This window comes from Conger conger, chromosome 13 (assembly GCF_963514075.1).
Source record: "Conger conger chromosome 13, fConCon1.1, whole genome shotgun sequence".
Classification (NCBI taxonomy): domain Eukaryota; kingdom Metazoa; phylum Chordata; class Actinopteri; order Anguilliformes; family Congridae; genus Conger; species Conger conger.
In genome coordinates this window covers 38,446,033-38,465,493 of record NC_083772.1, presented here as the reverse complement: position 1 = coordinate 38,465,493, position 19,461 = coordinate 38,446,033, and the positions used below count along the sequence as shown (strand labels likewise).

Here is a 19,461-nt window from a genome sequence, read left to right as displayed (position 1 = left end):
CACAAGATTGTCCCACTGTGGTACCCTTAAACAGGAAGTGGTTTTGCTCATACTTGTTTACATCGGGAAGCAAGAGTGCTCGATTTTCAGTGAGGTAGCTACTCATTTTCGATTTCTTTAGAAGTTGATAACGCTGTACATTTGAAATACGATAATGGCAATTGTAATCTATGAACTACTTATACGTGTCCATTTCACTTTACCAAGGGTCCACATCTCCCGAATCTATTTCAAACTTGCCTAGCTAACGCTGGCTAACAACCTAGCTACGTTAGCTAGCTCGCAAACTTTGCTTGCATTTCGTTGCAGTGATTGGACAGGGATAAAGCGCTGCTGAGCTCAGTTTCACATTTCTCATTTAAGATCTTTAACATTATCTCTAACATTAGCTAAACATTGCGTTTTTACAAACATTCTAAACAACACAAAACGACCAGTTTACTGCACAGGCTGGCGGACCACACAAATTCGTTACGGCTATCGTACCTAACGTTAGCTAAACTTTGTAAAGTTGTTAACTTCATGTTTTAAGAAAGGTTGGCCAATACCAGATATGTGCAACTTACTAACCCTTTACAGACGCAATTCGATAAAGTTAGGCTGCCGAATGTATTTGTTGTTTCTTACGAGCCAACTATAACTGCGTTCATGCCTGGGCAAGTTGCACAGTCCGTTGTCAGTTTCCAGCCTGATCAAGACGTAATCTGCCAACTAGCCTAACACTTGGATTTAGATCAAAATATCGTATTTAGAGCTAAGGAACTGCTGTTTTTAAAACAAACAATCACAGATTTTTTTTTTTATTCTTGTAAAAGTGTCTAATGTTGGTTGCAGATATGGCCGATGACGCACTGTTTGAGTTTCTGCACATGGAAATGGTGGCTCACGTTTACAAGGAGCAGGCTTCTCGGGCAGAGACGGAACAGGTAATGCTAATTCAAAGAGGAGATACTCAAGTGTGTAACAATAAACATGTGCAATTGAACAAAAAACATAAAAGGCGTTTCGAAAATGTGTGGAGGACCGATGCTCCATTGAGGAAAGGGTTAAATTCAGGAATCTGGACAAAGTAACACCCCAGGAATAAATATGTTCTAAGACATCACCCAACATTAGCTGATCCATTCTAAATCTGGAAAATTGGTTTATCTGAAACCAGAGGTTCAGGGCTATTATAAGTGAATCTCCCATATACAAAATGATCCATAATGTTTCGGACAAATACTTTTTTTTTGGCTCTGTACTCAATGTACAAAAATGCATATCAAGGTCATTATAACATATAACAGGTGGGATTGTACACAATCAGTGTTCCACAAATGTATATTTGTAATATAGAAATGATGTTTTATGCATAGTCCCCCTATTTAAGGGGAATCCGGCGTATTCAGGTGCTTCCGTGGTGCAGGTATAAGAGAGCTTTCAATATCTAGTCTTGATTCTAGGCATTTGATTGCCTTTGTCAGTATGAGGAGTCATGACAATGAAAGTCAAGGTAGTCATTATAAGGCTGAGAAATGAGGGAAATCTGTTTGGAACTTTGGATTGGGTGGCTTAAACACCTACTCTGGAGCCAACCACAGTGGCGGTAGTGAGCACTGTCTCTCAGCACGACCAGGAAATGAGCTGCAAAATGAAGCCCAGTTTTGGGCATTTTTCAGAATATTACAGGTTGAAACCTGTGTGAAACACTATACAGTTTGTAAATGGTGTTCATATTATTTATTTTTTTCCTTCAGGAGAGAACTACTTGTGTATCAATTTTGGAAGGCATGGGATTCAGAGTTGGACAAGGACTAATAGAAAGGTATTGATGCACAAAAATAAGTACTTTGTGAAATATGTACTTCCTAATGCAAGTCCCAATAATTTATCCCCCTAAAAAATGTAATTTTTAACATCATTACTGAAAGTCTGATACTGCTTACCCTCAAGGATTACGAAGGACACGCCCGGGTTCAAAGATGACCTGGACATCATGAAGTTTATCTGTAAAGACTTTTGGATAAGCATGTTCCGGAAACAGATTGACAATCTGAGGACAAACCATCAGGTGCATTTTTCTGGATACATACTGTCACGATATAGCACTGTTTCCCCTCCTCTCCAAAGCCATTTTTTATGACCCCTGTACAAAAATGTAGCCTGATATACACTAACCGAGGTTTAACCTCTTCTGCATTCCACTGTTGTAATGAGTGGTTATTTGCATTAATGTCAGCTTTGACCAGTCTGGCCATTCTCCTCTGACCTCTCTCATTAACAAGGCGTTTCTGTCTGCAGAATTGCTGCTCGCTGTATTTGTTTGTTTGTTTTTTGCACCATTCTTTGCAAACTCTAGAGACTAGTGTGTGTGAAAATCCCAGAAGATCAGCAGTTTCTGAGATACTCAAACCACCCCGTCTGCCACTAACAATCATTCCACGGTCAAATTCACTTAGGTCACATTTTTTGATTTCTGATGGTTGAAAATTAACTAAAGCTCCGGACCCGTGTCTACGTGATTGTATGCATTGCACTGCTGCCACACAATTGACTGATTAGATAATCACATGAATAAGTAGGTGTAATAAAGTAAAAATGTTCCTAATAAAGTGCTCTGTGAGTGTATATTCCAATGTAGAATTTTAATCTTGCATTTTTTTAAATGCTTCAAAGAGACTGCATCTACACCGTTCATATCAAAAAGTCTTATTCATTTCCTGTTTTCCGGCTTATCATGACACCACATGGGCAGGGGGCCCAGCAAACAGATATGGAACCACAGATATATCATGATAACGTGTGATAAGTGGCACGTCTTTGCTGATATATCATGATAACGTGCGATAACTGACTTGTCTTTGCACAGTATCATGTAAGTGCTCTAACTACGATTCTCTTGCTTACAGGGAACGTACGTGCTACAAGACAACAAGTTTGCCCTTCTCACCCAGTTGTCCAATGGGAAGCAGTACATGGAGGAAGCTCCCAAAGTAAGAATGTACACCTAGTATTTCCTGGTTCTGTAACCGTCAAAAAATGTAAACCGAAAGGAGAACGGATGTGCCTGCAGCAGACAATGAGAAAAGGACAGGTGCTCAACAACTGTGCCAATTTCTAAGGGCATTCCTGGAGGTAGAGAAACCCCCTGAATAACAGACACAAACTCATCCTTGTGTTTGTGAGAGGTGATTGTTCAAACGATCGTAAACATAGTTTTGCTGCTTCTGTTCAAGCAACCAGAAACATGGTTTTGCAGCTTATTCTTGTTTCCTATTTATTCTTATTTCTTCTTTTTTTCTTTCGTTCTGACAGCACAGAAGCCTATTCTGTATTTCAAAGATAATCCTTCTGAATGAAGGAGAATTCTTGCCGGCATCTGTCAAGTAACAGGCACGCTCTCATTGTTCATCCGCAGGGCTTTTTACGCACTGTTCAACTCGTACAATGCGAATAGAGTGCCTTTGACCACATTGGCTTTGATACATGCCACTTCCGTGTTGTCTCATATTTCCCCTTAAATTGCAGGAGTGTTATTCTATGAGGAGAAGCCGCAGGAGGGTGACTAGTCGGATGAACCCGTGTTAAATCAAATGTCATAAGGGCCGTTTTTGCATGAAAATGAAAAGGGGAAGGCATCCTTTGATATGAAAATCAGAATTGACGTTCCCGCACAAAGCACGTTTTCCTCGGAAAGGGCTTCATGTGACCTATCCTACCCTATCGGGCCTTGCGTTCCACCAGGACAGCCGGGAAAGCCGACTGCTACGAGCAGAAATGTAGCGTTGTCTCGACTGCATCCCTGTCACAAAGCTGGTCAGTGGTTCCAACAATTGGAGGATTAAAATTTTAAATCAGCAGGTATAACATTTATTGAAAAAGAAAATCTAACTAAATTTGCAGTCTCTGAAGAGACTATATTGATTTTGCTTAACGTATTTGGATAATTTGGAACAAAAGTAGGCAAATGTCCTGCCGGTCTACTGCCCAGACCTGGTTGCCTCGTCCCCATTGCAAAACATTGCCCGTCAGTCAGCACACATGACATGACATGGACCCTTAGCCTCATCTGGGAGCTTTCCAATCAATGAATAAATCACTTGATCGATCCATCAATCAATCAGTCCGTTCATTTGACTACAATATATGCTGTGCACAATAATCAGACATACAATTGCCATTGCTGACGCTGAATAAAGTTTATCATGCTGTAGCTTTGGAAATGAATCAATAATGGATATTATTACTTACACATTATCTCCAGCACATTTTACAATATGTGTAAAGTCCCAACCCGCTTCTGTTCTCCATCCTGGTCCTGGAGAGCTACTGGGTCTGCTGGTTTTTGTTTTCACCTTTAAATACAAAATTGAGACCCAGGTAACCAGGTGGGGTGTAACTCCACCTGTAATCATCTGCTGTAAATGATTAATAGGTATGTTTTTTGTAAATCCCTTCCTATCATTGCAAAAGGCTCACTGACATCTTGACTGACCCTCTGCCTGTGTTCATAGTCCTTAAATTCGGGTTTCAAAATATATTACAGGTTCTAATCGCCACAGGTTCACAGAGAACAGGGAGGGATAAACAGTGTTGCGGTTTGAGTGTGTTCGTTGCTGCAATTCCTCTCTTGACCATTAGAAGTCCACAATTACCTATTGTACCTTTAAGTGGAGAGTAACTACAAAAACCAGCAGACTCTGTTGCTCTATAGGACCAGGGTTGGAGACCGCTGCTCGAGTCCCATACCCATACACACACACACACACACATGGGTGCGTGAATGAGTTTCGTGGGTCTTCCTCCACAGTATCTGGCTTACTCCTGTGGTCTGGTGAGGGGCGCCCTGTGCAACCTGGGCATGGACTGTGTGGTGACAGCAGAGGTCTCCACGATGCCTTCCTGTGAGTTTCCCCCGCACCCCTTCTAGAAGAATCTAGAAGGCTACAGCTACACTCAATCAAGCGGCCAAAACCAACCTTTTTTGAAGCTCGTTTGAGAGACGGTGCTCACTAGCGCCACTACAGTTGGCTCCAGTATAGGTCATTCAGACCCGTTTTCAATGTAAAATATGAAGTCAATAATATTTTCTCCAGTACATTTATATCTGGTTCCCTCACTCCTGGCACACAGTTGGCAGATTGACGTCTTTTCCAGTGAATTAGAGCACAGGAGGAATGGTAAATACAGTAGACCAATGTCCTAGTTCTCCAATAAACAGTTTGAATTTGACTTCATTATTCTATGGAATCAACCAGTCTTACGTCAGCACCCCTTGTTTAGTTTGTTTTTGTTGAATTTAATACTTCGTCCAACCACTCCTGGCAAAAATGATTTTTTCCCCCTATAAGGTTAGAGAGCACATTTGGAGGGATTTTTGACCATTCCTCCATGCAGTACTTTTCAGGATCATTGTTATCCTTGGGTTTGTGCTTATGGACTGCCTTCTTCAGTTCAGACCACAGGTTTTTATTGGGATGGCGATTGAGATGGCCATTGCAGAATGTGGATGTTGTTGTCACAAAACCATTTCTGTGTGTTTTCAATGGATGTTTGGATGGATGTTGTCCTACTGGAAGATTCATCCATCTTCCTAGAAGAGGCAACCAAATCTTCTGCCAAACTCTCCTGGAGCTTGGTCGAATTAATTATGTAATTATTCTTAAGTAGTGCCCCTGGACTACTGGCAGCAAAAGCCAGATCCTTCTCTCGAATGAGATTGTAATACTCATCTCTGACCTGTGAACATAAATATTCGAAGGTCAGAGTTGCAAAGAACCAGGCTTCTCAATGAAAGCATTTGCACACATTTAACCTTTCTATTTTAAGACTTGAATGAGTTATGGTCACAATGTTTTTCTCTTTTTTTTTTGTCTTTCAGGTAAATTCCAGGTTGTGATTCAGAAAACATAAAACGGACTCCCTTTCGGGGGCTGCTGAAAGCCTCACAGCACTGCTGTAGTAAGAGGAACATCAGCAAAATGGACTGAACTGAAATGTATAAGAAGATTGTTTTAGAGCAGATGTTGTCAAACTTGGTCCTGGAGAGCCACAGGATCTGCTGGGGTCCCCAGCCCTTGTCCTGGAGAGCCACAGGGTCTGCTGGGGTCCCCAGCCCTGGTCCTAGAGAGTCACTGGGTCTGTTGGGGTCCCCAGCCCTGGTCCTGGAGAGCCCCTGGGTTTGCCAGGGTCCTCAGCCCTGGTCCTGGAGAGTCACAGGGTCTCCTGGGGTTCCCAATGATAGTCCCCTGGAGTCACGTGGTCTATTATTTTTTAAATTTAATTTTATTATTGGAAATCAATGTTATCCTGGAAAATGTGAGGAGATTTAACTGGGTAATCAATCGATGAAGTGCTGAGTAGCAACAAAAAACAGACCCTGTGACTTGTCAGAACCAGAGTTTCTACCCTCTAACCCTTTCTATAGAAATGTCCCTTTAAAGAGAGTATGTGCATCAGGACTGCTTGTTCAGGGGCGGCTGTATACGGCCTTTTGAGCTTTCAGCCACAGCAACACTGAAAAAGCAATGAATGAAAAGTGGTGAATCCTATAATTTAATACAGTATACTGGAATATAATGAAAAGAAACAATTGCTGCTTTGGCTGGAAGCTTTAAATGTGAACATTCTCCTTAATTTGCCTGTGGTCAACAGATAAGTTTTTTTCTTTTTTATTTTTGTAAAGAACTGATCACAGCTGACCTGAGATCTCCATAGAGATGAACACACAATACAATTTCTGCAGGATGTTTTTATTCTGTTGTAGTTTGCCAAAAAAACAACAAAATAATGAATGAAAAGCCATATTTTTTGTCTTATTTACCCAGATCATAGATTTATAAATGTATTCAGGTTTCTGGTTATAGGTTATATATACATATTTTTTTCTACTCTAGCATAACTGTATTTTCTGAATGATGTGATGTAGAAACTTAACAAAAGTCATTGTTTAATTGTTGTGCGTGCTATCTCATTGAACGTTAGCTGTTCAACATTCAGCCAGATTTTAGACACTCCAGTTTACTCAGCCCTGAACCCTAGTGGTATAGTGCTGTTACTGCAGCCCTTTGATATGCACATGGAGCCAAAAATGATGTTCTCTGGGCAAGGGCAACTGTCCGATGATTTGGCTTTACTGAGCCAACCTGTTTATTTTTAACATTTGGCACCACCGTTTATTATGTCTCTGTTTTTTTCAGGTGATGCGCCACCGTAGTAAACAAACTCTAGGGCATAAACAACAATCAAAAATTTGTAAACAAAATCAAATTCCATCACACGACTCGCATTTCTCAGGCAGCGTGCAAGTTGCAGAGCCTCTTTTGACCACCAGGTGGCAGTGGTTCACAGGAGGGGACTCTGCACAAAGCAACACGTTCAGACGCAGAAGACCCTTTGACACACTTAACCATTTGTAGAGCGTTTGCATGAAGGAGATGGATTGTCAAACTGCGTTCAGTGAGAAGTCTCGGTCATATCTGGGGCATCTCTCGTTCTACCCCGAGGGCCGGTTTGATAACACAGCCGTTGCTAAAGTCTGCTTTCATGGCCCCGCTACGTACAGAATTTTATTTTCAAGGCAGCGACAAACAAAATTGTTGCGCTGTGAGTTGCTGGCTTAAGGTGCAGTTTGAATCCATCACAGGAGAGAATCCGGAATGAAAACTTGCACACTTGCTTGCGCTTCAGAGATTGCGTAAGAAGGCTTATGAAGTCCTACAGGTTGAAACGTTGAGTAAGAACGTCACTTGATAAGCAAGTGTTGGTTTTCTTTCTGGATTTTCTAATGAGATTGTTGACACGGCAACACTGAGCCAGAAAATTCACCAAATCTAATATTTTTTATTATTATATATTTTTTGTGAACCAAGTTGCAGGATGGAGGGAAAAAGCATGGATCCTTCTAGAAAATGTCTAGCAAGCAATAAGGTTATTATTTTCTTTTTGTTTTTTAACTCCCACCCCCAATTGTTTAGCCCTTGCCAGAGCGTACATCGTGTGTAATTTCAGGGTTGCGGGGAACATAGCGTCCTTTACTGGATGCTGCAATACGACGTGCTTTAGAATGTGAATCACTCAGAGCGGATGGGTGGACCTGTGCTCTTTGCTTACGATTTCGGCTCCGATACCAGAACCCCCCCACCCCCACCCCCCCAAGCACTGAGAGGGAAGAAACGTCAGCAGTTTGTTGGGTGACGCCGTCTGCCCCCCAGGTAAAAACAGGGGGAGGGGAACTAGCACTACAGGCTGCACGTCCTCGATGGGGCTGCGGTTATTCAAAGTCACGCAGTTCGGCATATTTGTGTGACGGTAAAAGAAACAAAACCATCGATCATGAAAACTGTCACATGAATTATATTACATGGTTTTCATAGCAAGCAAGTTCATAGAGCGGTGTGTCAGTTTTGTTAGTTACTTGGTGTTCCTTTTTGATATTTCCCCAGTTAAAAGGTTTGGCCCCATCTCAGTTCAGTGATGTGACAAAGTTTACCACATTTGTGTGACAATAAAAAAACGTTACATGGTTTAATATGAAGCGAGTTCATGAACTGATGTGTCAGTATTTGAGGGTAACGTGCATTTTTGATATTTCACCAAGGTTCGGCCCCATTTGAATGCAATGACGTGATCATTTAAGTGTAGCCATTTTTAAGTACTGCATATTTCATATTTGACTAACCTAGAAGTACTAGTTCTAGGATTTCTTAACAGCAACTACATTTCCGAGGTCTTAAATTGCAGAGATGTGTTACACACAGTTGATTGAGTATTTTTACAATAAATAGTTAAATGTGTGCTAGATAATTTCAAGGATTCATTCATATCCATTCATACAAAAGCTACGATTTATAATTGGAATGTATTTTTGGTTTGCATGGCAAGTTTGTGGACTGAATTTCCACTGAGAGAAGCTAGCGCAGATTATTGGCTGCCATCTTTTAAATGGAAGCCAAATGTCGTCCAAAAGCCTTGGGGTGGAAAACCTGGAATTTGCATCAGCATAGCTCTTAAGATTGTGTAACCACATTACGTGACTGAACGCTACCTAGTATTTTGGGTTACATATCCTTATCGCTTTCTGTAAAGTTTTGCTTTACATTTTGGAATGGAATGTGGTTTAAAAATGTAAGCTGTTTGCGAGAGCAATTGTCAAATCAGAGGAGTCTCAGATTTATGACATTTTATAGATTTAGTTGATCCCCACTGGATGTAGGCTGCCATTTTAATGCACTGTTTAATAGTCTCCTGTGCTAGCAAACGGATCTCTGAGTCTGAGAGACTCACTTGCTTCATACATACATCCATCCGTCCATCTGTTATCTAACCTGCTTGTTCCTAGTCTGGGTCGCGGGGGTGCTGGAGCCTATCCCAGCTTGCATTGGGCTAGAGCCGGCAATCCACCCTGAACAGGCCAATAGTTCACCACAGAGGACACGCACCATTAACTCACACCTAGGGACTCTCCTGTGAACTGTACCTGCATGTCTTTGGACTGTAGGTGAAAACCAGAGTACCTGGATTAAGCCCACACGGGCATAGGGTGAACCCATTGCACTACGTGATGTCTGGTTCTGTTTCATAGATGGTGTATTTTGGTGTAGCACGCTAAAGCTCTCCCTTAGTATACACCACTATTTAGTTCCATATGACATTCTCTGTTTAATTGTAGGAAGTCTGCTTTGCCCAGAAGTACCCCAGTGTAGAGTCAACAATGCCAACCTCGTTTTTGTATCCCAGTATACTTCTGTTCAATATCAAATAAGATACCAATTTTATGTCTTTAGTTTCTTTGCTTCAAAAACAAAACTAATATGGTGTCCTTGCTAAATTCCATTTTTCTGGTTAAGTAAAATATAGCTTAATCAAGAAAAACAAAAATGATAATGTGTTTGAGACAACATTAAAAAATTAAGCACCCTGGAACTGAATTCTCTCTCCACTGAATCTGAATAATAATATTAAAATAATTTGTAATAGTAATAATTTGAAAACTACAACCCACACAGCCTCCCAGCCTTAACATCATGCATAGATTTGTAATGAATTAAATGGTAATGCATTACAATATTTTATATGAATTGGCATTAAGTAATGTAGTTGCCTAGCTATTGAAAGGTTCATCTGTACAGCTTTATTTATGTATTTGTGCATCATTAATTAACTTAATTAATGCTAATTCATATTGGAATGAATTGGAATTGGAACTTCCATCCATCCATCCATTATCTGAACCCGCTTATCCTGATCAGGGTCGCAGGGGGGCTGGAGCCTATTCCAGCATACATTGGGCGAAAGGCAGGAATACACCCTGGACAGGTCGCCAGTCTATCACAGGGCACACACACCATTCACTCACACACTCACACACTCACACACTCACACACTCATACACTCACACACTCATACACTCACACACTCATACCTACGGACAATTTAGACTCTCCAGTCAGCCTAGCGTGCATGTCTTTGGACTGTGGGAGGAAACCGGAGTACCCAGAGGAAACCCACGCAGACACGGGGAGAACATGCAAACTCCACACAGAGAGGCCCCGGCCGACGGGGATTTGAACCCAGGACCTCCTTGCTGTGAGGCGGCAGTGCTACCCACTGCACCATCCGTGCCACCGGAATTGGAACTTAAGTTTATCATATGGTTTGCTATTCTAGAAATAGTAATGCTACAAACACTCAAGTTAGCAAATACATTAACTAGTAAACAGTTCATTTCATGCTTAATATATTTGTAATTCATGATAAAAACATTACTTAATGCCAATTCATGTAACCTCATTGTAAATCAATTTATAATTCATGAAGTGATCTACTATTAGTTCATATGTAATCAAATCATCCTTTTTTTTAAAGAATCCCCTTTTAAATATTGTATGCACTTATTTTATTCAGGTTGGGGTGCAATTCCATCTAAATTGAGTCAGTTTAAGAAATGACGACTTATGTTCTGTGAGGATTTTCCAATGAATTCATTGATTTGCAGTAAATTTCCTGTTTTCTCTGAATTCAGGAATGGAACTCTGACTGCCATGATAGCTGAATAATGGTCTTAAGAATGGTTGAGAAATGTGTTTTGAATTATGTGAGGTCATTTTGCTCTATTTACATTTGCATGCAGTAGTGTGCCCATAAAACAGTCCTGTTTGGTCTACTTGACAAATGTTCCACCTTTTGCACCAAACATTTCTAAAAGTTCACCAGAGTTTATCACTGCATAGCATCATCTCTGCTACCACCTCATAACATTGATATAAAGGCTTACTTTGAGAAGGAGGAATGAATGAAGGAATAATGTTTTCGAAATATTACTATTCTCAAAAATGGCCAGTAAAAGTCAATTCATGGCATTAGCAGTGGAGAACTTTTACTTTGTCGAGGTTGTCTACTTGGGCTGAGTGAATAAATACTCTCAGATCTCCTGCTGTTTTTCTAATCCATGAAGCAAACACTGGTAAACATGGGGGAGAGATTTGGCATTTGTTCATCCACTTCATCCAGCATGGAAAGAAACGTCTGAAGTAATGTTCAATCACCAGTTGGGTATGCACCCTATCCAGTGACCGTAGCACTAGACATTTGCCTCACTTTGCTATCCCCCCTTCATGTTCAGCATATGTTGCGTTGCATTGAATGGTTGCTATTGCTAACGAGAATTCCTCCCAAGACTTTTAATCTTTCTGTCATTAAAGGGGACCTGAGCTGTTCCATGATGAACAGTCACATTATTTACACTTAGCATTTACATACCTTGGTCAAATAATTCAAATACTTTTATTTGATTAACCGAGCTTGTCTGGTGTATTGGAACCTATCGACTACTCTGAAAAAGTGCAAACCCCGCCTTCTGCTCTTCTTGGTTGGCTCAATTGCACCAGATGAGGTAAATCTAGTACAGAAGAGTATTTGAAATTCCGAAATTAATTATTTTTCCCTGGTGCGATTGTTCTACATGTATACCTCATTGTGAATGAATTAAACTTTAGTCCTAGAGTATCTGGTTTGAGCATGCCAGGGATAGAAGTCAGTGTTGTTCTTGGTTCCCCAACCAAAAAGACTTCCAGCTATGACCAGCTTGTAATGACCAGCTACCAGCTGTTTCAAAACCGAGCTCGAGACGTTTTTTTCAGCAGGTTTTTTATTTCCATTTTTCTTTCTTTATTGTGAATGGGTTTCCATCTCACTCTAGGAAGGGTCCGTGTGGTTCTCAGTTATTGCTATGAGTTTCGCCTTCTGTCACCCTGTCTTGCTCTGGGGCCGGTACTATAAATCCTGATTAGAAGAAACAGAGACCAGCATATGATGCCTTATTATTTTAGCACTGTACAGAGGACATGACCATCTCACAAAATCTGTGTTAGTTTGTTACGGACGTTTTGTGAACAAAAAGAGAAATTTCTGAAAAAAATTTATGAGAGGGTGCCATTTTATTATTTATGTTTCAATGTCGTTGCATTCTGCCGATGCCAATTATAATCCATTGTGCTTGTTTGAATGAGACGGCAGGGGACCTAATTTGGCCTTCATGGTTGTGCCTTTGTAGCAGTTGTGACTTGCACTCTTATTTGTGTATGTATTGTCTAATATAATCTTGTCTAATATAATATAATCTAATATAAACCCAGCCCCAAGCACTCAGAATAAGAACTCCAGATATAAATAACATTTGCACGCCTGCTAAATCTTCCCTTAGCATATACGATGAAATCAGTTTCCCCCTCATAAAATGAAGGTTTGCAATTACATTTATAATTCTTTAGGGCAAACATGAACCAAAGCTTGAGTCTCAAAAGGATGGCAGATATCTTGGCAAAGTTAGAAGTGAAATGATATCACAGGACCATGTTTGAAACACATCGCTGATTGAAAAATACTTCACGGGCCATAGTATGGTTTCCAAGACCCTAACAGCACACAGACAGAAATTTACACCTCATCTCAGTTTGACGGTGGGAGGCATTGTTGGCCAAAACGAACCAGCTGCGGGCACTCGGTTCTGCTCTACGGAGTGCGTCTCTTCCGTATTTACGTCAGTAATGGTCGACAGGGAGGAAAAAAAGGGGGCCAGAGGCAGAATCGCCGGTACACACGGCGACCATGGTGACTCACACCCCTGCGGTGCTGCTCCGGAGATCAAGCGGAGAAGAAGCTGGGAGAGTCCTGCGGAGAGTTTATGTAGCGGCCATTGCCCATGTCCACATCCCCCATTTGCACAACAAAGGTTGTGGTGTGGGGGTGGGGGTTGGCTGGGGGGGGGGGGGGGGGGGGTATTTCGGTGAAGAGCGATTCTCACCTAAACTCCTGGAGCCGGAGGCCCCTTCGTCTTCTTCCGCCATCGTCCACCAATCGGAAGGCTCCGCTGGCACCGATCGGGGCTTGGCGGGGCTGTGCGGGTCCCAGCTGTTGGCCGCACTCCCAGGCCGAGCCTGTATCACAATGTAATCAATAAAGTCACAGGGGGGACTGGGAAGGGGGGGACGGGGGGGTTACTCTATTTATCGGCACTCATTATGTCAGGCCTTCCTCCGTACCCTACCCCCACCACTAAAGCCTCTCTGTCCGTCAACCCCCCCCCTCCCACCCCCCTTTCTCAATTTATCAACGGGGCTCAGGGGGTTTAATCTGCGGCTAATTATGGGAACCTGAGTCATGGAAACAAGTCGGGATGCCCGAAGACTCCAGCTGGGCTTTAAATTCAGGCCCCCCGATACACAAAAGAGCACTTTCTGCTTTCTGTGTGTTTGTTTGTGTTGGTTTCAGACCGGGCTCCGCAAAGCTTTTCGCTCCCCTCGACGAGCGGGTGACGTTAGAACTTTTTTTCCACCGTCTGATCAACGTCTGCTCCAATTTATTATCGAGAGTGCAAAAAAAAAAAAAAAGGTGATTGGACCAACAGACATGACACGGTTTGGAAGCCGGGGGAAAGTTTTGGTTGGAACGGCAGTTAATAATACGTAGGTTTGCAGCCGTAAATTGAGGAATGTGTTCTTTAATCTTCTGTGCCTGATAAAACACAGTCTTTTCCACAAGTTTTTCCAAAAAGACAGAAAAAAGTTGCACGGAATCGTCCAATCCACGTAGCTTTGTGGGAGCGTCTCTCTCTCTCTCTCTCTCTCTCTCTCTCTCTCTCTCGCTCTGTCTGTCTCTCTCTCTCTCGCTCTGTCTCTCTCACTCTCTCGCTCTCTCTCTCTCACTCTGTCTCTCTCGCCTCCCTTCACATTTCCAATAAATCTGCCCCATGGAGGGGGTGGTTTGGAGATGGAGGTGGGGTGTGGAGGCAGGGGAGAAGGGGGGGGGGGGTTTAGAGTGATTGAATCTCGAAGAGAGTAACAATAACTTGTTTAATTTACGACTCTGCTTCTGAAAGGCGGAATACGTGACAGTGGCTTTTTTTTGAGAGGAAAGGAAAACCAAACCACAATTGCAGGATGTCTGTGGAACTTTCTTTTATGATTTTTTTTTCAGTAAGTGAAAGGATTAAGTTTTTTTTTTTTTTTTTGCCTTGTCTCTAATCACTTCCCCTGACTAAAGCTTCTTGATGATTAAAGAAGGGGGGTGGGGGATGGGAGCGGGAGAGAGTTGGGGCTACTACTTGACCACTCGGTTTGGGGAATAACTATGAGGAGGGGTTGTAAGTGGAAAAAAATATCAAAAATTTTGCATAATATTTGTATGCCAGACTAGAAGATCAAAATTAGACAGTCAAAAACAACCTGGCTAAAACTTACTCACTATAAGCAAGTGGGCCATGAGAGTCTAGCTTGATACCCTTGATACCCAGTCATATACGTTTCAAATTCCTTCAGAGACTAGACTGCCACCACCAGCGGTGTTAATGCCACCACTTTCCCTGCTCTAAACGATGAAATTGACTCTTGGCCATTTTTATTTTATTTATGATGCATTGCTTCTTGTGTGCTTTTTACTAATTAGACAGTTGTGGAATGCATTGGGTGTGGCCTAAATACAGTTCTCTGCAGTACAGTACAGTACAGTAAGTCTTAGGCACCTGCATAACATTCTGTATAGATAAGATTCTTTCTAAAATAATTCAATGAAAGGTCCTAAATAAACGGAATACACGGAATATTACATTTTAATAATTTGGCAGAATAGTTAACAACTGAACCAAATCAATATTTTTTGTGACCACCCTTCGGCGTAAACTTCTGCACAGTACTGTATGTCATGAGCTGCCTATTGTTTTATGACCCTGATGAAGACCTTGTGTCGATACATTTCCATCTTTTTTCCTTGTTCTTTCCTGTCTCAATAACAACTTTTTAGCAAACAAGTTTCTCAGCAGGAAAGGACTATTTATTTATGTATTGTTTCCCAACCAGCAAAAACTCCAGTTCACAATTAATTTTCAAAATGTCTGTCGCAATGTAGATCAGGTTTGTACATTCAGTTCTATCTCTCTGGCTGTCACACATTCCTCCCCCCCTCCTCTCTCCCAGGGCTGACAAAGGTTTGTTTAGTCCCAGCTGCAAGATCTGGTTATGTTACAGCCCCCTGGATTTAGTGAGGGGAGGAGAGTGGCCTTTTTTAATAACGCTGAGTGCTGCACTCAGGCCCTAGACGACTGTTTATGCACGTCTTCACCTTAGTCTCCCCGGTGCCAAGGTAACGCAGGTTTTACGGTGTTCGGTTTCCAGGGTCCTGGCTCCCAGAAGGGCTTGTTTGGGTAAACCTGACACTTTTTTTTCTGCTGTCTGTCCCTACTAGTCTTTAGGAGCTTTTCAGAGGACAATACCACCAGTTCCACAGGCCATTAGAGGCACATTGCACTGTCAGGAACTTTAATTCTTTGAATTAGTGTAGCCCGCAGGTACTGCTCACAGGTGCTCGGAAACATCTAGAAGGCACCTTGTTTGGAAAGAGCGCAAGCATGCGGGCAGGAATCTGGAGCTTGAGCAATCCTGGTCTTTTCTTTCCCGTTTTTTTTTTTTTTTTTCCCTGTTCTGAAAGTGTCCGTTGTCATGTGGGGTGCACGTCCGAGGGCCGTTCGCAGTTTTTGGTGCAGTGAGGTGGCTCATGTTTTGGAGTAAAAACCTGAGCGTGCCAGCGTGGGCCGGTCAATTTTAGTTTAATGCACCAGGGGATTCTTACAGGTTATGAGCCTGCTTTCTATGGGAATGCGGTGTTGTGACAGGCTGTGGCGTAAAGTTCATTTTCAGACCCTGGCAAGAGGAGGGAAAGTTCATTTTCAGACCCTCCGCCCCCCGACCACTGCTGGTCAATCCAGGTCCTTCCAGGGTGCCTTCCAGGTCCTCGACTAACAAAACTGAAGGGAATTGAATGGCAGTAACACAAGAGGGACAAGGCTCATTTCCCAGCTAGAATGTATTACTTGCAAGGACTGCAGAAATGTCTGTCTTGAGTTTTGGTGTTGTAATTAGACTTAAAATCTTTTTTTTTCTCTCTCAAGTATTTAATGTTAGCTTGTTTTATGTTGTGTTTGAAATGTTCTTGCGCCATAGGAAAATCTTGAAATGAAACTGTCTGAGCTCATTGGCTATATATTTGTCTTATTTCATTACAAAGTAATATACATTTGATTTTAAGTCTAGATATAAGACTAAAATACTAGTTCATGTTGACTTATGTCTTGTTTTTTTTACAATGAGGTTGAGTCAGTGCCAGTGTTTCACAGTACACTGAGAACATTGTGTGCGAAAGCAAAATGGCCGCCAGAAGTCCAGGTAGGATTTATGGAGTAGGTGCGAGATTCTGTTTGCGCTGGGAACCAGAAGCGGACCGTTACGCTCCCCAAATCCTGACCCCGGAAGAACCGCAACGCTGCAGCGGTGAGATTGAACACAGGTATCCACAACATTGTTCTCACCCCCAAGGCCTTTTCACGGTCTTTAGACACAGCCATCATGGCAAACGTAAAGCATGTTCCTGCTATCAGCCCGGAATCTCTGAACGGCATCCTGTTTGGTTCGGAGCAGAATGGGAACAATGCCCCACGGTCATCTCCAGGAACCTGGGAAGGCTCAGGTAAAAAATAAATTTAAAATGCACGGGGCACGCGTGTGTTCCCTGCTTCCTGCCCCAAATACAGTTTCCACCAGGCATGTTGAACAAATGTAAACCAAGACTGCTATAGTACAAACAGTAGTACCATAAATAGTGCTTAGTATGGACAAATGGTACAAGTATTGTAACTGTTGCTTTGATTTATTAGTAATTCAAAGTTAAAAAATAATGGTAATAATAACATATATGATTTGTTTCATGATATATATATAATACTTGCCTGCTTGCTCTGTACATATGAACTGGTAGATACAGTGCATCCGGAAAGTATTCACAGCGCTTCACTTTTCCCACATTTTGTTATGTTACAGCCTTATTCCAAAATGGAATAAATGCATTTCTTTCCTCAAAATTGTATACACAACACCCCATAATGACAACATGAAAGAAGTTTTTTTGACATTTTTGCAAATTTATAAAAAATGAAAAACTAATAAATCACATGTACATAAGTATTCACAGCCTTTGCCATGAAGCTCAAAATTGAGCTCAGGTGCATCCTGTTTCCACTGATCAACCTTGAGATGTTTCTACAGCTTAATTGGAGTCCACCTGTGGTAAATTCAGTTGATTGGACATGATTTGGAAAGGCACACACCTGTCTATATAAGGTCCCACAGTTGACAGTGCATGTCGGAGCACAAACCAGGCATGAAGTCAAAGGAATTGTCTGTAGACCTCTGAGACAGGATTGTCTCGAGGCACAAATCTGGGGAAGGGTACAGAAAAATTTCTGCTGCTTTGAAGGTCCCAATGAGCACAGTGGCCTCCATCATCCGTAAATGGAAGAAGTTCGGAACCACCAGGACTCTTCCTAGAGCTGGCCGCCTGTCTAAACTGAGCAGTCGGGGGAGAAGGGCCTTAGTCAGGGACGTGACCAAGAACCCGATGGTCACTCTGTCAGAGCTCCAGCGTTCCCCTGTGGAACGCTTATCTGTTCCAGAAGGACAACCATCTCTGCAGCAATCCACCAATCAGGCCTGTATGGTGGAGTGGCCAGGCGGAAGCCACTCCTTAGTAAAAGGCACATGGCAGCCCTCCTGGAGTTTGCCAAAAGGCACCTGAAGGACACTCAAATTCTCTGGTCTGATGAGACAAAGATTGAACTCTTTGGCGTGAATGCCAGGCGTCATGTTTGGAGGAAACCAGGCACCGCTCATCACCTGGCCAATACCATCCCTACAGTGAAGCATGGTGGTGGCAGCATCATGCTGTGGGGATGTTTTTCAGCGGCAGGAACTGGGAGACTAGTCAGGATTGAGGGAAAGATGAATGCAGCAATGTACAGAGACATCCTGGATGAAAACCTCCTCCAGAGCGCTCTTGACCTCAGACTGGGGCGACGATTCATCTTTCAGCAGGACAACAACCCTAAGCACACAGCCAAGATATCAAAGGAGTGGCTTCAGGACAACTCTGTGAATGTCCTTGAGTAGCCCAGCCAGAGCCCAGACTTGAATCCGATTGAACATCTCTGGAGAGATCTGAAAATGGCTGTGCACCGACGCTCCCCATCCAACCTGATGGAGCTTGAGAGGTGCTGCAAAGAGGAATGGGCGAAACTGCCCAAAGATAGGTGTGCCAAGCTTGTGGCATCATATTCAAAAAGACTTGAGGCTGTAATTGCTGCCAAAGGCGCATCAACAAAGTATTGAGCAAAGGCTGTGAATACTTATGTACATGTGATTTCTTAGTTTTTCATTTTTAATAAATTTGCAAAAATTTCTAAAACTTCTTTCATGTTGTCATTATGGGGGGTTGTGTGTAGAATTTTGAGGACAAAAAAAGAATTTATTCCATTTTGGAATAAGTCTGTAACATAACAAAATGTGGGAAAAGTGAAGCGCTGTGAATACTTTCCGGATGCACTGTAAATACTAAACACTGAGCTAGCTGGGTTGTAGGTCTTGGCTCACAAAATGAAATGTAATTTACTTTACATTTCATTTGTAAGCCAAGGATGGTTGACATTTATTTTTCTTTCTGTTTCACATGCTGAAATTTGCACAATAAGAAGGATGATGTGGTTTAAAGGATGAGGTGTTTAATGTCGTTTAGCAGCCAAATGGTGTAAGTTACATCAAACAACCTTTTGCAGCTATGTTGTGCCGCAAAAATCTAAGGTCTACATGTCAGTATTAGTATTGTGCTCATTATATGAGGTATTATATTAAAGCAGGCATTGGAGGTGTGAAATTAAATCCATAGACTAATAACATTTCACTTCATGTTCTCTGAAGATTTGTCAGTTAAGGGATTGATATACAATTCATTTCTTGAATGGATGCTTTACTCTGCTTTGGGTGAATACACATTTTTAAACAATATTCATATTTATACAATTTAAATATGGTACCCATGATGCACATCTGAAAATATAAAATATAAATGGAAATAAAGATTTAAGGTATATCAATTCAATGG

General features: G+C 41.9%; 1 protein-coding gene across 1 annotated transcript; it reads left to right on the top strand.

Annotated features, from left to right (window-relative positions):
* Position 1: 1 nt before the first annotated feature.
* Positions 2-8,512, top strand: trappc6bl (trafficking protein particle complex subunit 6B, like). The gene is made up of 7 exons (XM_061218286.1): positions 2-94; positions 835-926; positions 1,740-1,807; positions 1,936-2,053; positions 2,892-2,975; positions 4,793-4,886; positions 5,864-8,512. The coding sequence occupies exons 2-7, from the start codon at positions 837-839 to the stop codon at positions 5,893-5,895; spliced, it is 486 nt and encodes a 161-aa protein (XP_061074270.1). The 5' UTR covers positions 2-94; positions 835-836; the 3' UTR covers positions 5,896-8,512.
* Positions 8,513-19,461: the final 10,949 nt, after the last annotated feature.

Coding starts and splice junctions, on each gene's coding strand:
- trappc6bl (XM_061218286.1), top strand. CDS start 837: ATGGCCGATGACGCACTGTTTGAGTTTCTGCACATGGAAATGGTGGCT. Junction 927..1,739: donor CTCGGGCAGAGACGGAACAG/GTAATGCTAATT, acceptor TTTTTCCTTCAG/GAGAGAACTACTTGTGTATC. Junction 2,976..4,792: donor ACATGGAGGAAGCTCCCAAA/GTAAGAATGTAC, acceptor CTTCCTCCACAG/TATCTGGCTTACTCCTGTGG.